Below are 20989 nucleotides of genomic sequence, written 5' to 3' on the forward strand. Positions count from 1 at the left end.
TGGACCACGTCATTCACATGTCACATCTCACATGTGTGATGCCCACTGGTCACTGGTAAGTCATGTAGTGTACAAAGCACAATGGCTGTAAGAGTCCCAATACAAGACAGAAAGTTGTGTAGCGTGAACAGTACAGCAATATGACAACATACAAAGTCAAGTAGTGTGACCAAGGTTGTAGTAATTATTACGGCTGCAAAGGAGGAAGTCAGGTAAAGTAGTTTAAAAAGCTAAAAGTCTGTATAGGGAAGAGGCCAGGGATGGATGGTTGGGTTAATCAAACACAGGACTTTCATTCAGGAGACCACTGTTTGTGTCCAGTGTGAGCCCAGAATTCATTGGTGAGTTATTTCAACTTTCTATCATAGTGAAGTAACGTCACGTTCACAATGTAACGTAAGTTATTTACATGATGTATAAACGTTTGTAACAGATGTTACAGATGTAACATAGCGATTTTAACCCAAACCGCAATGTTTTCTGAAACCTAACCAAATACTTTTATTGCCTAAACTTACCCAGTTAACTACGGCTGTACAACGAAGGTCTGGTACATGTGTTGGTGTTACACTGCAACAGTCATATGGTTTTAGAAACAGTGATTTAGTCGTTTTCGGTATAAGAATGTGTTGGAACTGCAACCTTTGTTGCCCATCTTTATTCCCTCATTTGCTGTCATCTCTCTACTGTCAAAACTTCTAATAAAGCCATAAAAATGCCCAAAAATAGAAGTGTTGCTCAACTGTCTTGCAGTTTGAGCAGTTCTTCAAGTTCACTTCCCACTTTGCTGCTGTCAAAAGATTGTAATGATCTGTTTATAATGTTGACATTATAGAGCTTGTATTTATATTACTGAAGTAGTATTTTTCATGTTGTGGCTCCTGTAGTCTGGACTAAGACTCTGTGTGATAATAATAAATCAAACTTTTCTGACCATATTGTCTGTATTGACCATATAATGTGAGTTATGGAGCTTTATTTAGATAGAAACAGTCGTTTGTGTCATTGATTTTTGTTGACCATGAAGGAGAAAACTTTAAGCAGGGTGGTGTGCATATTAAGTTGGCCTGACTACTGAACCTTGTTACTTTATCCGCAACCAAAACCTAGCAGTAAATATCAAAAACAGTCAAATGCCAAAAGCTGGGATTAAATGTCTGGTATTCAGAATCGCATGTAATTTATTAGAGAGCTCCTGACTTAAATCATAGCGTAAAGGCTGTTTAAATTATTGAAACTTCTAGTGAAGCTGCATGTATCTAAGCAAAATTAAACGTCTGAGAAATGTGTGTTCTGTTGTTTAAAGAATGAAAGTTTTACACGAAAACAGGTTCATGTTTCTTATAGTAAGGCATCAAATTTTTAGAAAATGCACTTCACATCAAAACTAAGTGAAAATAGTCCTGATCTGCATCCTGTACACTGGTGCTGGATGTGTTGGTGGTTAATTGAAACCTCAAAGCAAATAGCCGCTAACATCTGAAAACCCACCCTTCCTCAGCCACGCTGCCCATGCTATACACATTCCAATCTGATTGGCTATAAAAGTTGGCCCAGAGCCCAAAGGATGTCTGTATAAAACTCCCCTGCGCTGAAAGCCGGAGTCAGAAAGCCAAAGGGACTCACAGCGGGCTAACAGGAAGACTGAAATCACTCTGAAGTACTGCAACTGAAAGCACCGGAAAATGTGTAAAGGATTAGCTGCTTTACCCCAATCCTGCCTCGAAAGGTGAGACCTGCATCATCACATTATATACCTCTCCTGTCTTGACTTAATGGTGTGTTCCTCTGATGTGGTTTGGATCTCAAAAGGTTTTGATTATATTTCAAACCTTTTAAAAGTGGCTCTGACTAATCTGAATTGTAAATCTGTGTTGCTGTCAAGACTTTCCATCTGAAAGTGCTTAAAGGCTTAAAGTTCATGTTCCTGAACTTTCTTAAGTACAGTTGTTTCTTAGAAATCTTTTTGAACAGACCTTTTGACCGGAAGAAATGTTGGTCTTACTCCAGTTTTAATGCTAAGTCAAATGTTATTTTGGTTTATGCAAATTACTCAGGACAAAGTTTACACAGGTCGAAACATAACTGCAATAAATCATCAACATTTTAACAGCTTGGTTAGTTTTAAAATGTGATGCTGCTCAGATTTTGTTCTCGATTCAAGTATAAACTGGTGATTGAAACATTTTTACATTCCAGATTATGTCTGGAGGAAATAAATATAATGTAAAAAAAATAATTGTATTTATTGTAGCATGGCTGTGCTGTGAGAACCAAGTATAAAGTATGTAAAATACATGGTAAAGTTCAAGAAAAACAGTATGTTTTCAGACAGTCTGTTTTTGTGAAGATGCATTTTCCAGCTAATCCAAGAGGGTTTTTTAAATAGTTTATTTAAAATGAAGAGGAGACTTTTCTCAAGCCATAAAGAAACACTTAATCCTTCAGTTTATCAGACAAATTCAAAACATTTTCTTTTTGTAGTATTTGTAGCAAATAAGGTTTTAAAATGGCTTAATCAGCCAACTGACTATTGTATACAATACCCCAGTCAAATTGTTGAGATGATGATAAACCAGCAAAATCTAAGATGAACATCATGATATTATTATTACTTTCATGTCAGAAAGTCAAAACAAAGACTTTGTCACGAGAGCCGTCGTCCTCGTCTGCTTTCTGTCACCCAGGGCCAAGGAGATCAAGTCGAAGTTGGGAGTTTTGCTGCAGAAGCCAGAAAATGCCATCGACCTCATCATCCCCTACCCCGAGAAGACTGAGAAGAAGCCGGAGAAGCTGCAGAAGTGAGTGTCTTTCTCTGCCTTGTCTCAAAGAGATGAATGTCTGTGGAGGTGGAGAATGTTTGTTAACCAGATAATGGATGGTTGAAGTGGCAGAGCAGAGCAGAGCAGAGCCCCGGAGCAGGTACAATACCTGCAGATCAAAAGACATTAAACGTCTCCAGACACTGCCTTGGCTCAGAAGTTAATGTTAAATGGTAGAAAGCTTTAAAGAGCTACATTTTATTAGGCATTACACTGAAAACACTGGGTTAGAGATGAATTATGTATTCGATGTTGAACTACTCTTCTTTTTCTTTATACTTATTATGCCAAACTGCTACATAGCAATCTTGTAAGGAAACGTATGCAATTTAGTTTTGCAAGACCTCAAGTGGGTTCAGTTGGAAAAACAGATTATTTAAATATGAAAAACAATACCCAGTGCAGTTTTAAGACAAGTCGCTGAGAAACTAGCTGAGGCTTGTCATTGTGGTTCAACTGCCACTGCCTTCTAATTTGCATCTAAATTTTCTCTTAGAATGAAAAGCATTAATTTGTTGTCTTTTTTTCCCTATACTTACATGTTTTGGTATGTAAATGATTCAAATTTACGAAATTGATTTGGAATCGGTTCAGTAAATTGCCATAAAACCATTGCCATAAAACATGGCTGCAATGTAATCCTTTGAGGCAACTCCAACTGTCAAAGTTACGTCCAGTAAAAGTGTTTGGTTTTGCCACTGACAGGCTGAGGTTGTTCGTCTCAGTGTCTGACAACATTGTGTAAACGATTCCTAAAGTAGTAAAACTTTTTGTTGAAGAATAAAATCTATTTTGATACAAGAAATACAAGTTTCGTTCAAGGAGTCTCTTTCTGACATCTCATGAGAGGTGAGTTGTTGCCGGAAGATAATGGTCGAAAGAGTTGGAGAGAGGAGTTTGGAGTACCAAGAAGTTGTTCCCGAAAGTCATGGCTGACTATTTTAACTGAATTTGACATACTTGATGAGGCAACAACTGTAAGAACTCACCTCGCAAGTTTTCAGAGCGAGACTTTTCCTTGAACGAGACTTGTGTTTCTGGTTACAAAAAGGGTCTTCTTCTTTGACAAAAGGGGTTGATCTCAGCCTATAGATGGCAAAAAGAATCACTTTTAGTGGACATAACTTTGACACTCGCGGTTGCCCCAAAGGATTACCTTGCAGCTGTGTCGTGGCTGCCAACTGACGTGATCTACTGGACCGATTAAAAAAAAAATAAACCATGGGCCTGGGTTGAAAAATACCAGAATTCACCTTTAAGCTTTTGCTTGAGTTCATATTAACAAGTGAACAACAGTGAATTATAGATGACATTTTATTGTCCCTGCCCATGCCATTGGTCCTTCCAGTAATTATCATACTTGGAAACACTGCAGCTGCTTTGGAAACTTTCTCCTAAACATAAGAGGAAGGACATGTGGTTTGTGAGTCTTAACTCCTTTGCATTGTTTGTTCAGAGTTTCAGTCCTGCATCTAATAATGGTCCCAATGATTGGTCGGACACACACACCAGGCACAATTACTTCTCAGCTGATGTTTTCCAGACTTTAATCTTGGAGCGGAAACTGAGATCAAAGGATGCAGTCTGGCTTTGTGACACTAGAAAAGATACTTCAAATGTGCACCGGAATATTTATAGCTTGTTGTCTGAGGCTTTTCTACAACAGTAATGCACAGTTTTTACTTTGCAGAGTTTATGTAGATTACGTAATGTTTGCTAATAATAAAAAAAATGTTGTATCTCGTATAATAACTTATTTAGGGTTGAAATCAAAAAGATTGGTTTGCATTTTGGAAATGAATGTGTCAGGGCAAACTAAATGAAAGGAGTCCTCACAGATACTTCAGTCATCATTATTTTAGTATTATGAAGTTAGTGTATTTTCAAGGTTCAAATGAGAAAGTTTGAGACCTGTGGTAATCAGAAGGAAAGTCTTTCATCTGCTGCTGCACTAAAAATAATCTTCATCTGAACATTTACAAAAATGAAGGAGACGATCAGACTTGAGAAGAGCAGCTTGTAATTGTTGGGATAAGTTTGGTTTAAGCTTCCTGACTTTACTGATTTTGTGCGCAGGCCGACTCCTGAGGAGGCAACTCAGTGGCGTGAGAGTCTGGACAGAGTCCTGAACAACAACTGTAGGTTTCCCTCTCTTACTCTCTTTTTTACTCACACTTTCTCTTACACACACCTTCACTTAATTGTGTCACTAACTGCATTACCTGACGTTAATTCCCTGGAGGCTTACCCTTACTTAAATGACAACCAATGTCAAAAACCGAGCCGTAACCTAAAATTCCAAGTCCTAACCATAATATTTGGTGATATACCTTGCACGGTAAGAGATTTTTGTCCCATTATCAGTCCCTATCTTGTGACGGACTGTGAACTTTTTTTTCCACTGCTCAAATTGTAAAGCGCACTGAGGTGTTGTGATTTTGGGCTGAACAGACTGAAAGCACTGAACAGATTTCTGTCCCCACAACATAATTAACAGTAGAGGTTAACAGCTGGATTTTACCTGTATTTCATTATGTTACAGACTTAATGAATTGTGAGATACTGTGTAGTTGTAGAGTCCCTATCTTGTGATGGAGCTTCAAATCGAATGTGTTTTTTCTCCACCGTGTGACATGACTCATGGATATCTAACAAGTTGTTTCTTTACAAAAATACTAAAGAGATGTCTTAGCATAATGAAAATTTTATTCTTACATGTTTTTATATTCTGCTGCAAAAAAAGTCACGTTATTATATTATATATATTTAGCTGCTAAGCAAAAATGAACACAAGGATGTTCAGTTACTTCCCCACAACAAGAAACCTCCAAAGATAGAACACATTTCACATATTCAGGGAGCCTATTACTTGAACTCTGCAGTGTGTCTCGTTTCCTCACAACACAAACACTAAGAGCATCATTATTTCATACTATTCAGATCTGCTGTCATTATGTAACAGCTGGCACTTAGGTTTAACTTTAACCGTTCCAAAAGGAGAAAACAGTCCCTCCCTGAGGTCTGGTGTCTGTCTGGTAGACTGTTTTTTTTAATAGGTACAGTACAGTACACCTAGCTGGGTTTGCTTTCCATAGCAACAGTACAGCTTGTGTGCCTATTATTTTTGTGTATTTATATCGTGTTAGACGTCAGTGTGACCAATTGTTTTTTTTTACGTGAATGAAGATGATAATGATGTAGTGCTTGTCTTATTCACTTACGAAAAACAGCACAAGCATCTTCAAATGATACTAACAAGTCTGAAAATAATCTCTAGTGATTAACAGGATTTACATAATTAGACATTCAAACCTCACTATCTACAACAACATCCAGAAATGACAAACTAATCATATGTCTCTAATTTTACGACTACACATGCATCATGCCTGTGTTTCAGCAGCGTTTCCTCATCAGCCTTACATTATAAACAGTTAGTTTTATGTCCACATCTTCATGCCCAACCTTATTAGGTTTTTGGGTCTATAGGTGAGTTTTTGTATCAGAGTCTTGTCGGGGTTTCTTTGTCTTCTTGAAACAGGATTGCTTATCAAAGAACACCAAACAAACTTTTCTCCCAGGCCCAATCACAATGTCCACACTCACTGACTTTGAGACATGTTTCTGGTGAGCCAGTGGGGGCTTTTAGGGCTGTCCCACTGTCAAACTGTGAAGTGTATGAGGGCTCTCTCACTGACATCTTGGCCACTTTCTGTATGTCCGCATTTCTGCAGACTTTACCTGGGGGAATTACCCACAGTTCATAGCACTGAGATGATACCATGTTGATGTTGCCCTTAAATGCAAAAATCATTTTGCAACACTGCCTCAGATCTCACCTTTTCTCCCGGAAATGATTCTCTGTCAACAGCTGACTATATGTCTTGTGTACTGTGTACACCTGTTGTGTGTACTAATTTGAAAAGATTAAATAAAAGTACCAAACCCACAGGGAAACTTGTCACCGTTTCAGGCCCTTGCAGCCTCTAGCACTGGAGCACCTACCAGGTGATATTATCAAAGTCTTTGAGGGTTCAGGGCTTAAGAGCTGTTATGGTGGCCTTTTATCATGGCTTCGCTTAATTTTAGTTATATTTTCCTAATTTTTCAATGAATAGGCTACTCAATTTTGGATTTAGACTGTTGCAGATAGCTGCAATGAGAATTTTGCAACAGATGTAACCTGATATATGATGTCCTGATCGTTTCACTTCTAGGTATAGACTGAGAAATTAAAAAAACATTGCTCACAGGGGGAGAAAAACACATTTGCAGCCACCACACATACCAGACACCAACTTCTGGCTCCATTGTTTACTTCGCAAAGTGCACAGAGGGCCTGAGAGCCAGCATGACTGATGATTAACTCTAATGGGTAATGGTATTTAGCAGTACGTGTAAACTCTCCTGCTAATAAGTCACTTAAGTTGCCCCTGTGCATCAAAACAGGTCCTCGTACAGATGTGACCGGCCAGCTGATGTGAATAGAGAAACATTTTCTCTGCACGGCTCAGTAGGTGGTAAAAGACCTTTCTAAGTGGCGCCTTCAGCGTAGTCTGGGGCAGAGAGATTTATGTCTCTCCTGTGTTTGCATGCCTGCGTGAATGTGTGTTTGTATCTGTGTGCGTATCAGTCCATGGAGGGTATGTGTGTTATGGTTACATCTCCAGGGAGAAGTCTAAATGATTCCACCAGTGTTGATTTATTGCACGGCTGCTGCAAACTGCTGTGCCCCGATTATTTACCTGCATGAGATTTTACATTAACATTATTCTTTACGACTTCTTCCTTGTTAATTCCCATGGGATACTCAGTGACTTATTGCCTCTCTGATGTAGCACTACCCCTTTCTTCCCCTTTAAGTTAAAAATTGCATAATGCAACGTATATTATGCAACAGGATACAAGTAATGTGCGATTTCTCTCAGATAAAAAACATAGATGTCGGTGCAGTTTTTAATTACACAATTTTTCAGTATTTTGTGAAAGATTACACGTTCCCTCATCCTGTGAAGGTCAGAGAAGTTAATTAGAACTTCCTGAAACATAAAAGAAAATCTAGCAAAATTCAGCTGACATGAGAATTATGAAATCATAATAAGCATGAAAAACAAAGATTTTCTGCTGGTTGTTGCAGCTTGGAAACACAAACAGGCTGTGCGTGTGTGCTTCCATGTGTCCTTGTACTGTAGGCCTCAGAAGAAAAGAAAGAAAAGCTGCAGCTTGATTGAGAGTCAGTGCTATTTTGAACCAAACCATCTAGATCACTGATAACAGCCTGAGGCCAGAACAGAACGCTTATCATCTGCAGCACATGCTCGTTCAGACAATGAGACCTTTTTCAGGCGTTATGGTAAATTACAATGGTCTTAAAGAGTGCTTGTTTTTGTATCCTTATTATTTTGGGATAACTACTGTGCTTAATGTTCATTGTTCACCAGATTTTGCTTCTATTTAGCAAAATGTCCATAGGATAGTTGTCTGTTTTTGTAAATTGAAGTTTAAGTTAATTATGTTGACAAAATGTTGGAGACAGATGCTCTGGTGATTATTGTGGTTTTCTGAGGATCCTTTAGCTTTTTTTCCTCACCACGGGTGGAAAAATGAATGAAAACACATTTTTGCACAGATATGACATTTAAACAACTTAAAATACACACATAATATCATGCGCATATTCAACCTGTGCTGTTGAAGCAAATTTGGGGATGTGATATTTTTTAATTAAGTTAAGCTTGAAGCAGTACAGATATGTTCAGCTTTAGTCCAGAGATCAGACAGTATCATTGTGACTTTAATGGATAATTGACTCGTAGGCCTGTTCACAATTTTCAGCATACTTACTCTAAACACACTCATGAAAAGGGGCTTAAATCATTATACATGCTATAAATACGCCTCTCTCTCTGATAATCATCTTTATCCTCTCTCCATCAGATGGTCTGAGTGCTTTCCGCAGCTTCCTGCAGTCTGAGTTCAGCGATGAGAATATTGAGTTCTGGATGTCCTGTGAGGATTTCAAGAAGACCAAGAACCCTGTGAAGATGGCCGCCAAGGCCAAGAAGATCTACGAAGACTTCATCCAGTCTGAGGGACCCAGAGAGGTCAGGGACTCGTGTGACTTTCCCCTTTTTATGAGCTCAACTCCACATGAACCACTGTCATTTTTAAATATAAATCCTGTGCCAATTCTGCACTGCCATTATTGACCACACTTACAGCTCAGTTAAGTGCATGCAGGGGCTAAGCTTTTTGTTTGTTAAGGTCAAATCTGTTTCGAAATGTGCAGAGTTCTGCATGTCAGATGTTGGCAATGCACAAATACGAGGATATTTTCAACAGGGTACAGTGTGTAATATAGACAGAACCTTATGCAATATTTTACTCCTAAACAGCTGACAGTGTATTTAAAATAAAATAGAATGAACTGTTGGAAACAAAGGTACCTGTATAACAATGTGCATACATTTGAAGGAGTGATGGTCTTCAGTGAACAAACAGGTGTGATTGAGTGTAAACAGATGAGGTTACATATATATAGTGCCAACTATTAACAGTGATGTCCCTGTTTGAGTCAAGCTAGCAGTCCCATTTCTGTCCAAAACACTTTAAAAAGTTTGGAGTTTCATACAATACTAGTGCATTTTACTGCTAATACTTGTTTTCTTTCACTTCGGTAAAAAAATGGATACATGTGTTCCTCCCAATTGAATATTTTTCAGTTTAAGCAATTATTTATCTCTTTTAGAAGAAAGTTTATTACAGCTCAGAATTTGCTTTCAATTACGTGAATAATGTTCTGGCACACAGGACTTGATGCAGTTTATGTTTAATTTGGAATAAACATAACAAGTGGCTGGGTGAAATAATCAGTGAGTGACTAACTAGTACGATAGTACTTTACCTTAGATGGTATTATGATGATGTGGAATTATCAATCTCGTCTCCCAGAGTCCTGTCTCCAAGACACATCACCACATTTCTGCATATATCTACAGTATATCAGGATTCATATCTATCAGCAGTGCTTGTCATTTTCATCTTCCTCATCCTCATTTTAGTCGTTTCTGACAAGATATCCTGTTGTCCTCCCGTCATAGGTCAACATTGACCACTTCACCAAGGATGTGACCCTGAGGAACCTGGTGGCTCTGTCCCCTGCCACCTTTGACCTGGCCCAGAAGAGGATCTTCGCCCTGATGGAGAAAGACTCCTTCGGCCGTTTCCTCCGGTCTGAGCAGTACCAGGAGCTCCTGGTGAACTAAGCCTGAGCAGGAGTCTGAGGAGCAGGGCTGGGGGGGGTGCGGAGGTTTCAAACAGCAGTTAGTTGAAATGAAAACTTACATGAAAACATTTCCTTTAATTAAATCTTTCTAATAAACTACCAATGTGTAAGACAGCTCGAGAACCGAAGACTTTTATTTTACTAAAAATATCCAAAACACAAAGGGCGAAAAAACTGTATTTCCAAATTTGATTTCAAATGAAATGAAAGGTAAAGACTGCCTTTTGAAATGGCCCTCCCTCCCCACCCAACACACTCACACAGACACACAATGTTCTTGAACTTCTACACTATTGAGGACCTTCAATTGACGTATCATTCCGTATCTTCTTAAAAAAAGAACGGTCTCCCAGAATGACCTCACATGTCAAAAACAGCCTCAAAAACCCGACAGGTTCTCACAAAAAAGCTAGAAGTATCTACACACACCCCCTGTTCTCATTTCTCAGTTTGTACATGCTCGATTCCTTTCCTCAGCTCCTCTCCTTGCATCTCTCTGAGATGCGGGTGAAGGAGAGAGGAGTAGAGGAGGCACAAAAGAGAGAAATGAGAAGAGTCCACAGAAACAGATACCAATGTGTTTCCATTAGGAACATGTCAATCAATCTTTTCAACAAGGCCACAAAGTCAGCTCTCCAACGTTTGAGATGCATATGCAAAGTATGCTTGTGAAATTATCCCTTGAAAACATTACCTGACCTAAACCTGTGCGTCAAATCTAGACAGATACTTTTGAGTAAGCTTGACCCCACTGACTGCCATGCATTCTGTTGCATGCTCAAGGACTTCGGTCTGCACCATATTGACTTCACTATCAGCAAGCAATATCTGGTCAGAAAAATCAGTGGACCAATCACAATTTTGCAAGCCTGAAAAGCAGCAGCACCGGCACAGCTGGGCCTTTTGCATACCAACAGTTTGGAGACGGTCTTGGGGAGAGCAACACTTTGAAGTACGCATATAATTTAGCCTTACTGCAGGTGCCCTAGGCTAAAAATCAATGAGCACCCTGGAGGGCATCGATCTCTTCATTATTTTCTGCACTGGCTAGTCTTACTGTAAAACCTATACAGATGGTTGATTGTTATATAAAGCAACATTTACTGGGGGTCATATGCAAACTAAATCAAAATTAACCAAATTAATATATGATTAAATTACAAGCATTCTGCAGTTTTATCAAGCAAAAAAGATTCACCTTAAATGTACAGAATGTTAAATCCTATAAAAACAATAAGCCAACTTCAGCCCTCCTTCCCTTGCTGCAGATCAAACAAGTCTCAATCAGACAGACGTCAGTGACATTTCAGTGGTTTACCTAAGAAGACTAAAAGATGTCCTGGAAATGACGTGACTTATAACATTTTCAGACTATGAGAGAAAATCATTTGGGAAAGCGCAAAATAGAATGACTGTTCAGCAACAACCAAATATTTTGACATTTTAGTAATATAACTTGGAACAGAGCAAACCCTCTTATCAATGAGTGGCTAATGATTATCACACAGCTCTCTTTTTATCTCTACCACTCTCTCACACTCACATAGACAGTAATTTCACAGGAATTTCACCAAACTCCCCTTTGGTTGCATCCTGTGAGAGCCCTCCTTGAGAACAGTGCTGGCTGGTTGGCTCAGTGGTCGAGCTCCTTGGCTACCACTTAACTGCAAGTTGCTAAGATGGGAAAAACAAGTAGGAGGGAATCTCAGAAAAAGAAGTGAACAGAGCCGTGATTTCAACAGAGGAAGGTCTGTTTCCCATGTGATTTTACCAAAGTTGGACATATGCAGGTGGAGTTACTAAAAAGGTCCAGAACAGGTTTTAGCACTAATACACCAGTAAAAAACATGGGAGACAGAACTTTGCAGGGTTTCAGCACTATATAATACCAATACTTGCTACTGAGAATCATTTTGCAATGGTCTTGTAATAACGAGCCATGAAGCACATTACTTTTAAAGTCTAAAATCAAAGTTTAAAGTCAAAACAGGAAATTTAAGGAAACAGCGGCATTGCAATCACACAGGTAAATTCAAAAAGTCACAGTTCCTAACTCTGATGTTGCATGTACTTCTCAGTTTTCTAATGCATTTATTATTTTCCAGTTTAAGACTTTCAAACAAGTCATTTTTCATTTCTACACACTGTAACAGAACACTGGTATTCACCTAACTAACACTAAGCTGAGATGTAGACGGATGTGATGGTGGATTTGGTGTCGGTGTGAAATGTTTAAGTGTCCTAAATATTGAGTTGAATGTAGCAATCATAAAGTGTGATTATATTTACTCTTTAATGCTTTTTATATTCAAGAAAAGCATATATGTCTTAACCAACACACACATATTGTTATCTAGATATTCAGCATTTTATAAGTCCTTATTGTCTCCTGAAATGCAGCTATGTCACACAAATCTGAAAAACTAAAAATACTATTGATCAGCATTGACAAGGGTTAAATATGGCACAGATTGGCCAGTCTGGTGTCGAAACCTTCATACAAGTCAACATGTCAATGGTCAATAAGGGCTTTAACAATGCTGAGTATGTATTATCTGATGTAGCCTTGCATGTACGTTTTGGAGTGGATCACATAAAAATATATATGCATACAATTCCTGAAGATGTATTTATTTTACGTGTAAATATCAACTATTTACAAGCAATTGTGTCTAAGTTATTCTTTCATACTACGATGGAACCCATGATTCTTTGAATGGAGAGCTGGTGAGGACTCTTCCCAGTCTTTTCACTGATATAAAAGAAGAAACACCTGACTTTCTATTGTCATTTTGTTTTTCTTCATAACATACCATATTTAGCATCTCATGATTGAGCCTTTAAGACTGCAGTGACAAAGTAGAAAACATATAATCAATGCAGGTGTCACAAAGTCCTCCATATTTGTCATTTTCATAATCAAAAATGGAGTTCTTTCATTTTTGTCAAGGAAAGTGTCAAGTGCATTTCCGTCCTCATAAAACACTTGAAAAGTCAAAGTAATAAATTACCAGTTACTCACACCATTTCCAGTTTAAAGGGGAATTCCAGTATTTTTAAACCTGGGTCCTATATTTGCATGGTTTGGTGGGTAAATGATTCATACTTACCCAAAGTTTTGGAATCGGTCTAGTAGATCACCTCCGCTATGAAAGTTATATCCACTGAAAGTGCTTGTTTTTGCTGAGGTTGTTTCTCTAAGTGTCTGGCAACATTACGGAAATGATTTCTTCAGAGATAGGCCTTTTTGTCAAATAATAACAAAAAATGAAAGTTTAGCTCTGACAAGAGGGGAGTTGTAGCGGGAAGATGACGATGTAAACATAAATCAGAGTTGGAAAGAGGTGTTTGGAGTTTACCTATAGAGGTACAGTGAGCATGACTTCTCCTTGAACGAGACTTGTGCATTATGGTTAAAAATGGGATCTTGCTTCTTAACAAACAGCTCTGTCTCTGAAATAAAACACTCAGCCTGTCAGTAGAAAAGTCAAGCACTTTACACTGGATGTAGCTTTTAGACGCTCAGCCCAGCCAGAGTTGGTATAGAGGAGCGCAATGATCCCTCACTAACATGTGACAAACTGTCAAAAAATCCTGTTTAGTACTTGTGGAATGAACTTTATAACTGTCATCAAACTCACAAACATGACAGAAAACAGCGAGGAAATCCCTCAGACCCTCTCAGGGAAACAGCTTTAAATCTATTCCCTTTTATTGTAATTCCCACTCAGAGTAAATTAATAGTTTTAAAGATCAGAAGCAGCATGTGAAGAGTACACCACTAAACCATGTCAGTGATGAGTGAAAAACAGAGTGGAAACAGATGCAGCTGAGGAACCGGCTGCCAACACAAACACTGTCAGAGGCTTGCGTGGACGCATCTATTACTGCTGCAGTTCCTAGAAACGGATGGGGAAGGTCAGATGCATTTGGTCCCCAAAGGGAGGTCAGTGACATTCCCGACAAATGTTTTGTTGAGTTTAACTCACTACTTTTAAATGCACCATACCCTGTCACATTAACAGAGGCCGGGTAGGAGCTTCGGAGAAAACAAGTGTTATGTCATACCACAAGCTTTTCCCAACACAGGGAAACATTTAATGTGTTAAACATAACACTTGTTATGCTAACAAGTAGTTACTGCTCCTGAATCTATGTACTAATATGACAAAGAGAGATTAAGCAGATAAAAGACCCCACTGACACCACCTCTAAGAGTTTATGATTCTGACTACAACCTCAGAAAACATTTTTTTTTATTTCTGGAGGTACGTGACCTGATTTCCCTCCACATGTGCCAGCAGATGACGAATACATTTCACTCAGGATTGCGTGATGTGGATTTCATGATAAAGTTATCATTTGTCTGCCTTGCCAACAGTAATTATTATCCCTCTAAACACATGCAGATATTTCTAAATCTTTCTGGATCAAAAACCATGATCAGACTTTAGATTAGAAACCAAACGTTATGCCTGAATGGAATTTTTATACGGTCATCAGTGGGATTTAGTTTCAACCTATGGGAGAGACATCTAAGTAAAAGGTTATTCAGACATGTCATCTAAACTTGGGGAAAAAAACAGATTTGTCCTCCCCAGGGTCTAAAATCAGTGCTCTTTCTGTTTACTCAAGCGCCATTAAAAGGCAACGTGGGTGCTGGAGGATCAGTGAGCAGAAAGGACTGGCCCGATTGCGCACTTAGTTCCTCATTAAAGTCAGCTCCTCAGGTCGTTTTTCAACATCATGGCAAAGAGTTCTCATGACTTCAGGGCTTTTTATACACTTCTGAGAACAAGAATGATCTGTTGTCATGTGTGCGAAAATAAAAGAGCATTCTGTCATTTCCCCCGGTGATACCCGCGGCTGGCAGCGAGATCCGACGCTGACAAAGCTACACCCACGGGGTTTCTCTGTGAAGGTCTGAGCAGTTTGATCTGTCAGCAGATCTGCTTACTTAAGAGTGAAGGTAATGCCACTGCTTTAAACGCTGCCAGTTCTTTCCATATCAGAATCATTCTGCCCTCAAGTGATGTTGTGTTTCTGACATGTTATGTTTGGTTTCCAGTTTTCAGTTGTGGGAACACTGTTCCTAAATGACTGCCAATGAAAATGAACTTCGCGAAAGAGGTAAACAAAATATTTAATAATGTAAAAGTGCAGAAAAGTAACCTGCATGCTTGCATCTGTAACTAACCTTAAGTATCACCTGGTTTCCACTGAACAATTAGAAGAACAAGCCTGACATGGCCAAGTAATTGAAAGCAACAAAAGCCTGCCTGACTTGGTGAAGTAAGAAGAGCTTTTGATGAGGTAACATGTACGTAAGTGCAACTACACCTAATCCTCTGAGAACTACTGTACAATGCAAAGAGACTAAAAGCTCCATAAATGAGTGAAACATAGACTCTTTGAAGCAAAACAGAGAATCTTTCAACTCCCCAACTTATTGTTTGCGTCACTGTTGCAATGAAACCCTGATCTCAGCGCTAAAAGGCAGTAGGCAGGTTTTGTTACTTACTGATCTAGTAGAAAGAATGACAGTTTCTAACTGTCCTCAAGTCTTGGTGGTGTGAGGGAACGCATATCAGCAAGGGAACAGATTAACAGATTAACACCAGAGTGCTCTCATTCTAGTGAATGCCATCAGTTCATTCTTGTTTTACCTCAGTGATAAGGTTATAAAGTTTCTCCTCCTCCATCAGCAGGGTTAATTTCATTCAAGCCCGATGGCAGATCAAAATGCATAATTAAAGTGAGGTTTATTGGGAACCAATCTACAAGTGGATGGTGTCAAGATCAGCGGGCCTTATACGTGTCATAGAAAAGGGATTTTTTTATCCCAAATGAACAGACACTTAATTCAGTGAAGATTGATAATTGCAGTGTTGTGTACTTTGTGTATTTTCCCAGCTGCATGATTAGAAAAATCATTCCTTTGAGGACAACAATGTAAACAGCTATGTCAAACTGGAACAACCGTCTTTGAACAGAGGAGGTGGCCTAAGACATTACTTATCACCCACCTACAATGCAGTACTGAGTTCCCTCCCCAGACAGCTTAACAACCATTCACACCTGGGCTCACCTAGCACTAGCAGCCCACATGAAGACCGGTTGGGTCAACGACTCTGAAACTCACGTGTCGTTAACGACTCTGTAAGGACACTCCCACACAGAGTTTAAAAGCCTGCACCTCCTCTCCAGTTAGTTAGAACTGGAGAAGCCTCCTGGATGAGAGGTGAACCGTCTTCAAGAAATTGAAACAGGTCCAGTTGTCCACGATACAGCACTTAGAATGACCATGACCTGGATGACTGAGAACCTTCATCAGCAGGCTGTGTTTGTGGAGAGGGGAGTAACAGGAGACTGAGCTCATGCTATGTACCACAAGCCGAGCAGCACAACAGCAGAGGAGGCCCGACGACCACTTCCTTCAAATATAACAAGCTGAGTTTGCCCCAGCTCAGTTAGAGCTGCGCACAGCAGGCAGTTAACTTTGCCTGCATGGACTCCCAGTCAACATCGCCATAAATAAATCAAGACAGGTCAATGCTGTGGAGCAGCAGGCTACTCAAGACAATAATGGTGACCGCAAGAAAAGCAAAAGCAAAAATGGGTTTTCATTAATGTTTCCTTTCAGTATAATTTCCTTGTAGGTACATTACAAATTTGCAAGTCCAATTGTTGGGTTAATTTTTATTGTGTCAAAAATATAAAATATAGTTTATCTTTGCAGCTTTAATTTCCTCTACCAATTAAAAACAGTTGTGTATTCTCCATTACACTTCATCATGACTGACTCATGGCAAATAATGGGAGAGATGCAAAATGCATAAAGGAATGAGATGTGGAAATAAGTGAAGTCAGAGGTGTAAGTGAATGGATGCTGATGAGCTTCCAGAGAAAGAAGCCAAATGTAAAACATGGAGCAGACCTCCCAGAGGAGACTGAGGTGAGGACTTCTACGGTTGCTGAGGAGCACTGGGCCCGGGTGCTCCTGGTTGTACTAAGCCCACACCTACAAATCAAACATTTATCAGACATTAGTGGTCGAGTAAATATGTGTTTTGCAATAAAACGCTACACAAATTACAAGTCAGCTGTGTCTGCACAGCTGCAGGAAATAGACAAGGCTTAGTGCTGGTTGCACCAGTTATAGTGTTTTCTTTTCTCAGCCACATATCTGCATATTTCACTTTAATGGTGACTTTAGGTTTTTATAGGTCCTGTGTGGAGGATTTAATCTCTAACCGATCATTTTGACTGAACAACCATCGCCTGACCTCACTGTAGTGGCCACTAAAAGTTTAAAAAACTGCAAAAGGTCCTCCCTAGAGCCAGCGTGTGATCAACTGTTGTGGGCTCCTGGTAGAAACATGTGGACTCTGAGGAAGAAGTGGAAAAGGCTCATTCAAAGGTAAAGAAAACTCAACGATCTAGTTGAAAACAAAATATGAATCTTCCATTTCCACTAGATCCCCCTAAATCACACAATATAACATTAATGTTATATAATATAGCCTAATACTGTACAAGCAATCCCTGCATTGTAACCGCATTTATCAGAGTTTGTTGGCACAATTTCATTTATTGTTTCTTGTGTTGGATTGATTTAGAAATTATTGGTTTTGGGATAATTGTTTCCAGACACATTTAAGCCAAAAGCTCCCATGGTTGTCCTTAAAGCTGTACCTATACATATAGCATTTAAACATGAAATGGCATGTTAAAACTTACTGACAGGCTCACATAGACATTCTAAGTGTCTGACAACATTATTGAAAGGATCCCTTGAAGACTTATCAGCTGCTTTACAGGATGAGGGTGAATTTGACCACCTGGCATGCTCACCCTACTGAATCTGTATTAATGTGGACTAGCCATATTATTAAACCGGATGGTTCAAAGTGGAATTGAACTCAAAATCTATGACTTCACAATCTAATGACGTGCCACTAAATGGAAGCACATGCAGGAGAATGAAGCTCAACAAATATGACCTTGGTTGAGCATGTAAACTTGTGTAGCATCTATTTTATAGCACGTGTTTAGTTTTTTGTTTTTACAAGGAAACGGCACATAATAAACACATCTCACACTTCTACCTGTTTATTCTGACACTATGATTTAACATGAGTTACAGCTTTGATTCTGACCGTGGAGTGACCCTCTGACGTGAAGGGGGAAGGTCTTTCACATATTTTCCATCCCGTGTCATCGCTCACCTGCCCACCAGCTGCCTTCAGTTTGTCTCTCCGGCCTTCACACCTGCTCCTTATCAGTTAATCCTGCTGAGCTGCCGCCCGCCTGCTCAGCCACACCTCATCTTCTAATCAAGCTTCCTGTAAGTATATCCCTCCCTCAACACACTTATGTAAGAGCCGGCTTTGTTACCTCGTCTGACCCTCTTGAAGCGATCATTTCACTCACAATCTTTTGAGTTTCAAACACACCTGTCTAAAATGTTTGAAGTTTAATGGAGAAATTAAGGAGAAAGTGAAAAATGTAACCTCATCATTATTTGAACAAATAGCACCTGCAGAGGTAGCACAGATTATGTAGTTTGAGTTAGCATGGATTGCCTCGGCTCCCTTGCTCTTTGCCACAATTAACGATCAACTTTTAAAAAATCTATATATGAAAAAAAGCAGCAAATGAGTGAAAGACAAAGGAGAAGCTGACCCAGTGACATGAGGTTACCTAACAAATGACGAATGAGTCTGGGCAAAGGGAGCATAATTGGGGCCAAATGTTAAATTTTCTTATTTTAGTCAGAACAAGGCTTTATATTTTTTGGCATGTATTTCTGTCTTGCCTCAGCAGTGCATGTTAGATTAGATGGGAAGTGTTACTTTATCTAAAATAGGGAGGACAAACAAGATTTCATTGCCAAGACTGCACTTTGTGTTTAACAAAGTCTCCCTCACTATTCAATATGCTGGATAATGGGGTCTCTCAAGTAATGGGGCAAGTTTAAAAGGACCAAAGGGGAAATAGATATGTGCAAGCTGAGCCATGACCTGCAAGTTTGGACTGTATTTCTTTCATGTGGTCATAACGTTCTCCTATAAACTGATCTCCACTCATCCGCACTTGCAAAATGTTCATGTGTTTGCCAATGAAAAGAAGAGACATCACCCGATCAGTTTTCTCTTACAGTGTGTTTTCTGTTAATATGATGGTTAAGAAGTGATCAGCGAAATAAGCTCTGTATTGTTAAAACATTACACAGATAAAGAAACGTTTCCAACGTTATATTACTTTTATTAAACCTGTATGTAACGCTGTGAATCCTACCCTCTCACTGAAGTTACATAGAGCAGAAACATAAGACCGCAGTTTCTAGATAGATTTCACCTACAGGTAAAGACTTTTATTTTGAAAAACTATTATAGTGTCTTATAAATGCTTAATGATGGTACTATAACTGCACACAATCAAGTGTCAAAACATGTCACAAGGCCGAAACATAAAAACAACACAACGAAAAGCAGACAGGACAGTGAGATGAATCACATTAGTCCTGCACTGTTTATTATTGCGACTTCTCAGTACAATAAACCAGAGATCCAGACACACAGCCCTGGGGATGTATGTAGAGTGCGTGCGCGTGTTTGTGTCATAGAGATTAGTGGCTCTGCGCGTGCACATGTCAGCATGTACGTGCTTCATCGCATGCATGATCACATTAGAGCAGCAGATCATCCTGTCAGGTTTTAATTAGCAGGCCTCACAGCTGCTTGGCGTTATGAAGGCGGGAGGGAAAATCCAGCAATAAGCAGGTTAATGCTGCATAAAGGTCTGATCAGGCCTCAGAATCTGAATAGATTCTAGGTAGTATTACAGCTGCGGGCCAACAGCGCAAACACAAGCGTCTACAGCATCTAATGTAGAGTTGATGTTATACCATCACCTCTACATTAGATGCTGTAGACGCTTGTCTTGTCCAAAATTACACTGTGTGCACACAGTGTAATTTTGGACAAGACAATCGTGGTCAATGGCAGGAAGTCCCTCTGTACACACAGGACCTGGTGAATCAAAACTTAAATAGAATCATTACTTCCTTAATGCGATGTTAAAATTAACATGCAATAGTAATGTATCGAGCTACAGTGACAACCAGTGGGATTTTAGTCATGAAGAATAGGGCAGTTTTAGTAAGGACAGGCAGAAGGGTGCAATTGAGCAAAATGTTTAATTGCTTGGATCAGACTACTTTGAAACGTGGTTAGTTACTGAATACAAATCACATTACCCTTTACGAAAACAGTCCTGGCACCAACTCCAGGTGTACTGTGTGTATTCTACAACATGTGGGTTCTTTTTTGTGCTTTTGTTGCTGCTGATTTTTTTTATCAAAGGCCAAATGGAGGACTTTGCTCTTGTAATGCAAGAAACCACCAAATGTTCATCTTCCATTTTCAATGTAAATATAAGGGATAAAAACTAATTAATTAAAAATGTAAAAGGTGTAAACGAGTCATCATTGACAATGTAACATAGTTCTGTCCCTATAAATAATCTGCAAAGACAAAAGAAAACTCTCAACTTCATCTTGCTTTAAACAAAGAATCAACTGTACGTCCCTCACTCATTTAGATCAATTTCAGTTACAGCCACAAGGTAGTTCCCATGTAATGTTGGTGATCAGTGTGCATTTGTTTGACAGTTATGTGTGGGTTGGATGTGTAATTCAGGACCAGATGGATGCAGGCCTTTTGTGGGCTCAAGTTTTGCATTGACAAGCCTTTTATATATCTAAGAAAAGCTGTTGAAGTAGTTTCTCGAGGCTTTGTTTGCAGGAATAATTACAGTAATTATGACTGTCCATTTCTCACTGTCAGAATGAGGTCTAGTCTCAATATAAAGGAGCACT

General features: G+C 39.2%; 1 protein-coding gene across 1 annotated transcript; it reads left to right on the forward strand.

The window, feature by feature from the left end:
• Nucleotides 1-1611: 1611 nt before the first annotated feature.
• LOC311258722 (regulator of G-protein signaling 5-like) lies at nt 1612-12884 on the forward strand. The gene is made up of 5 exons (XM_084355266.1): nt 1612-1729; nt 2688-2801; nt 4899-4960; nt 8760-8926; nt 9923-12884. Exons 1-5 carry the CDS (start codon nt 1686-1688, stop codon nt 10085-10087), a joined length of 552 nt encoding a protein of 183 aa, XP_084211392.1. The 5' UTR covers nt 1612-1685; the 3' UTR covers nt 10088-12884.
• The last annotated feature ends 8105 nt before the right edge of the window (nt 12885-20989 follow it).

The sequence above is a fragment of the Pagrus pagrus genome (assembly GCF_965226575.1).
Source record: "Pagrus pagrus genome assembly, chromosome: 6".
Lineage (NCBI taxonomy): Eukaryota > Metazoa > Chordata > Actinopteri > Spariformes > Sparidae > Pagrus > Pagrus pagrus.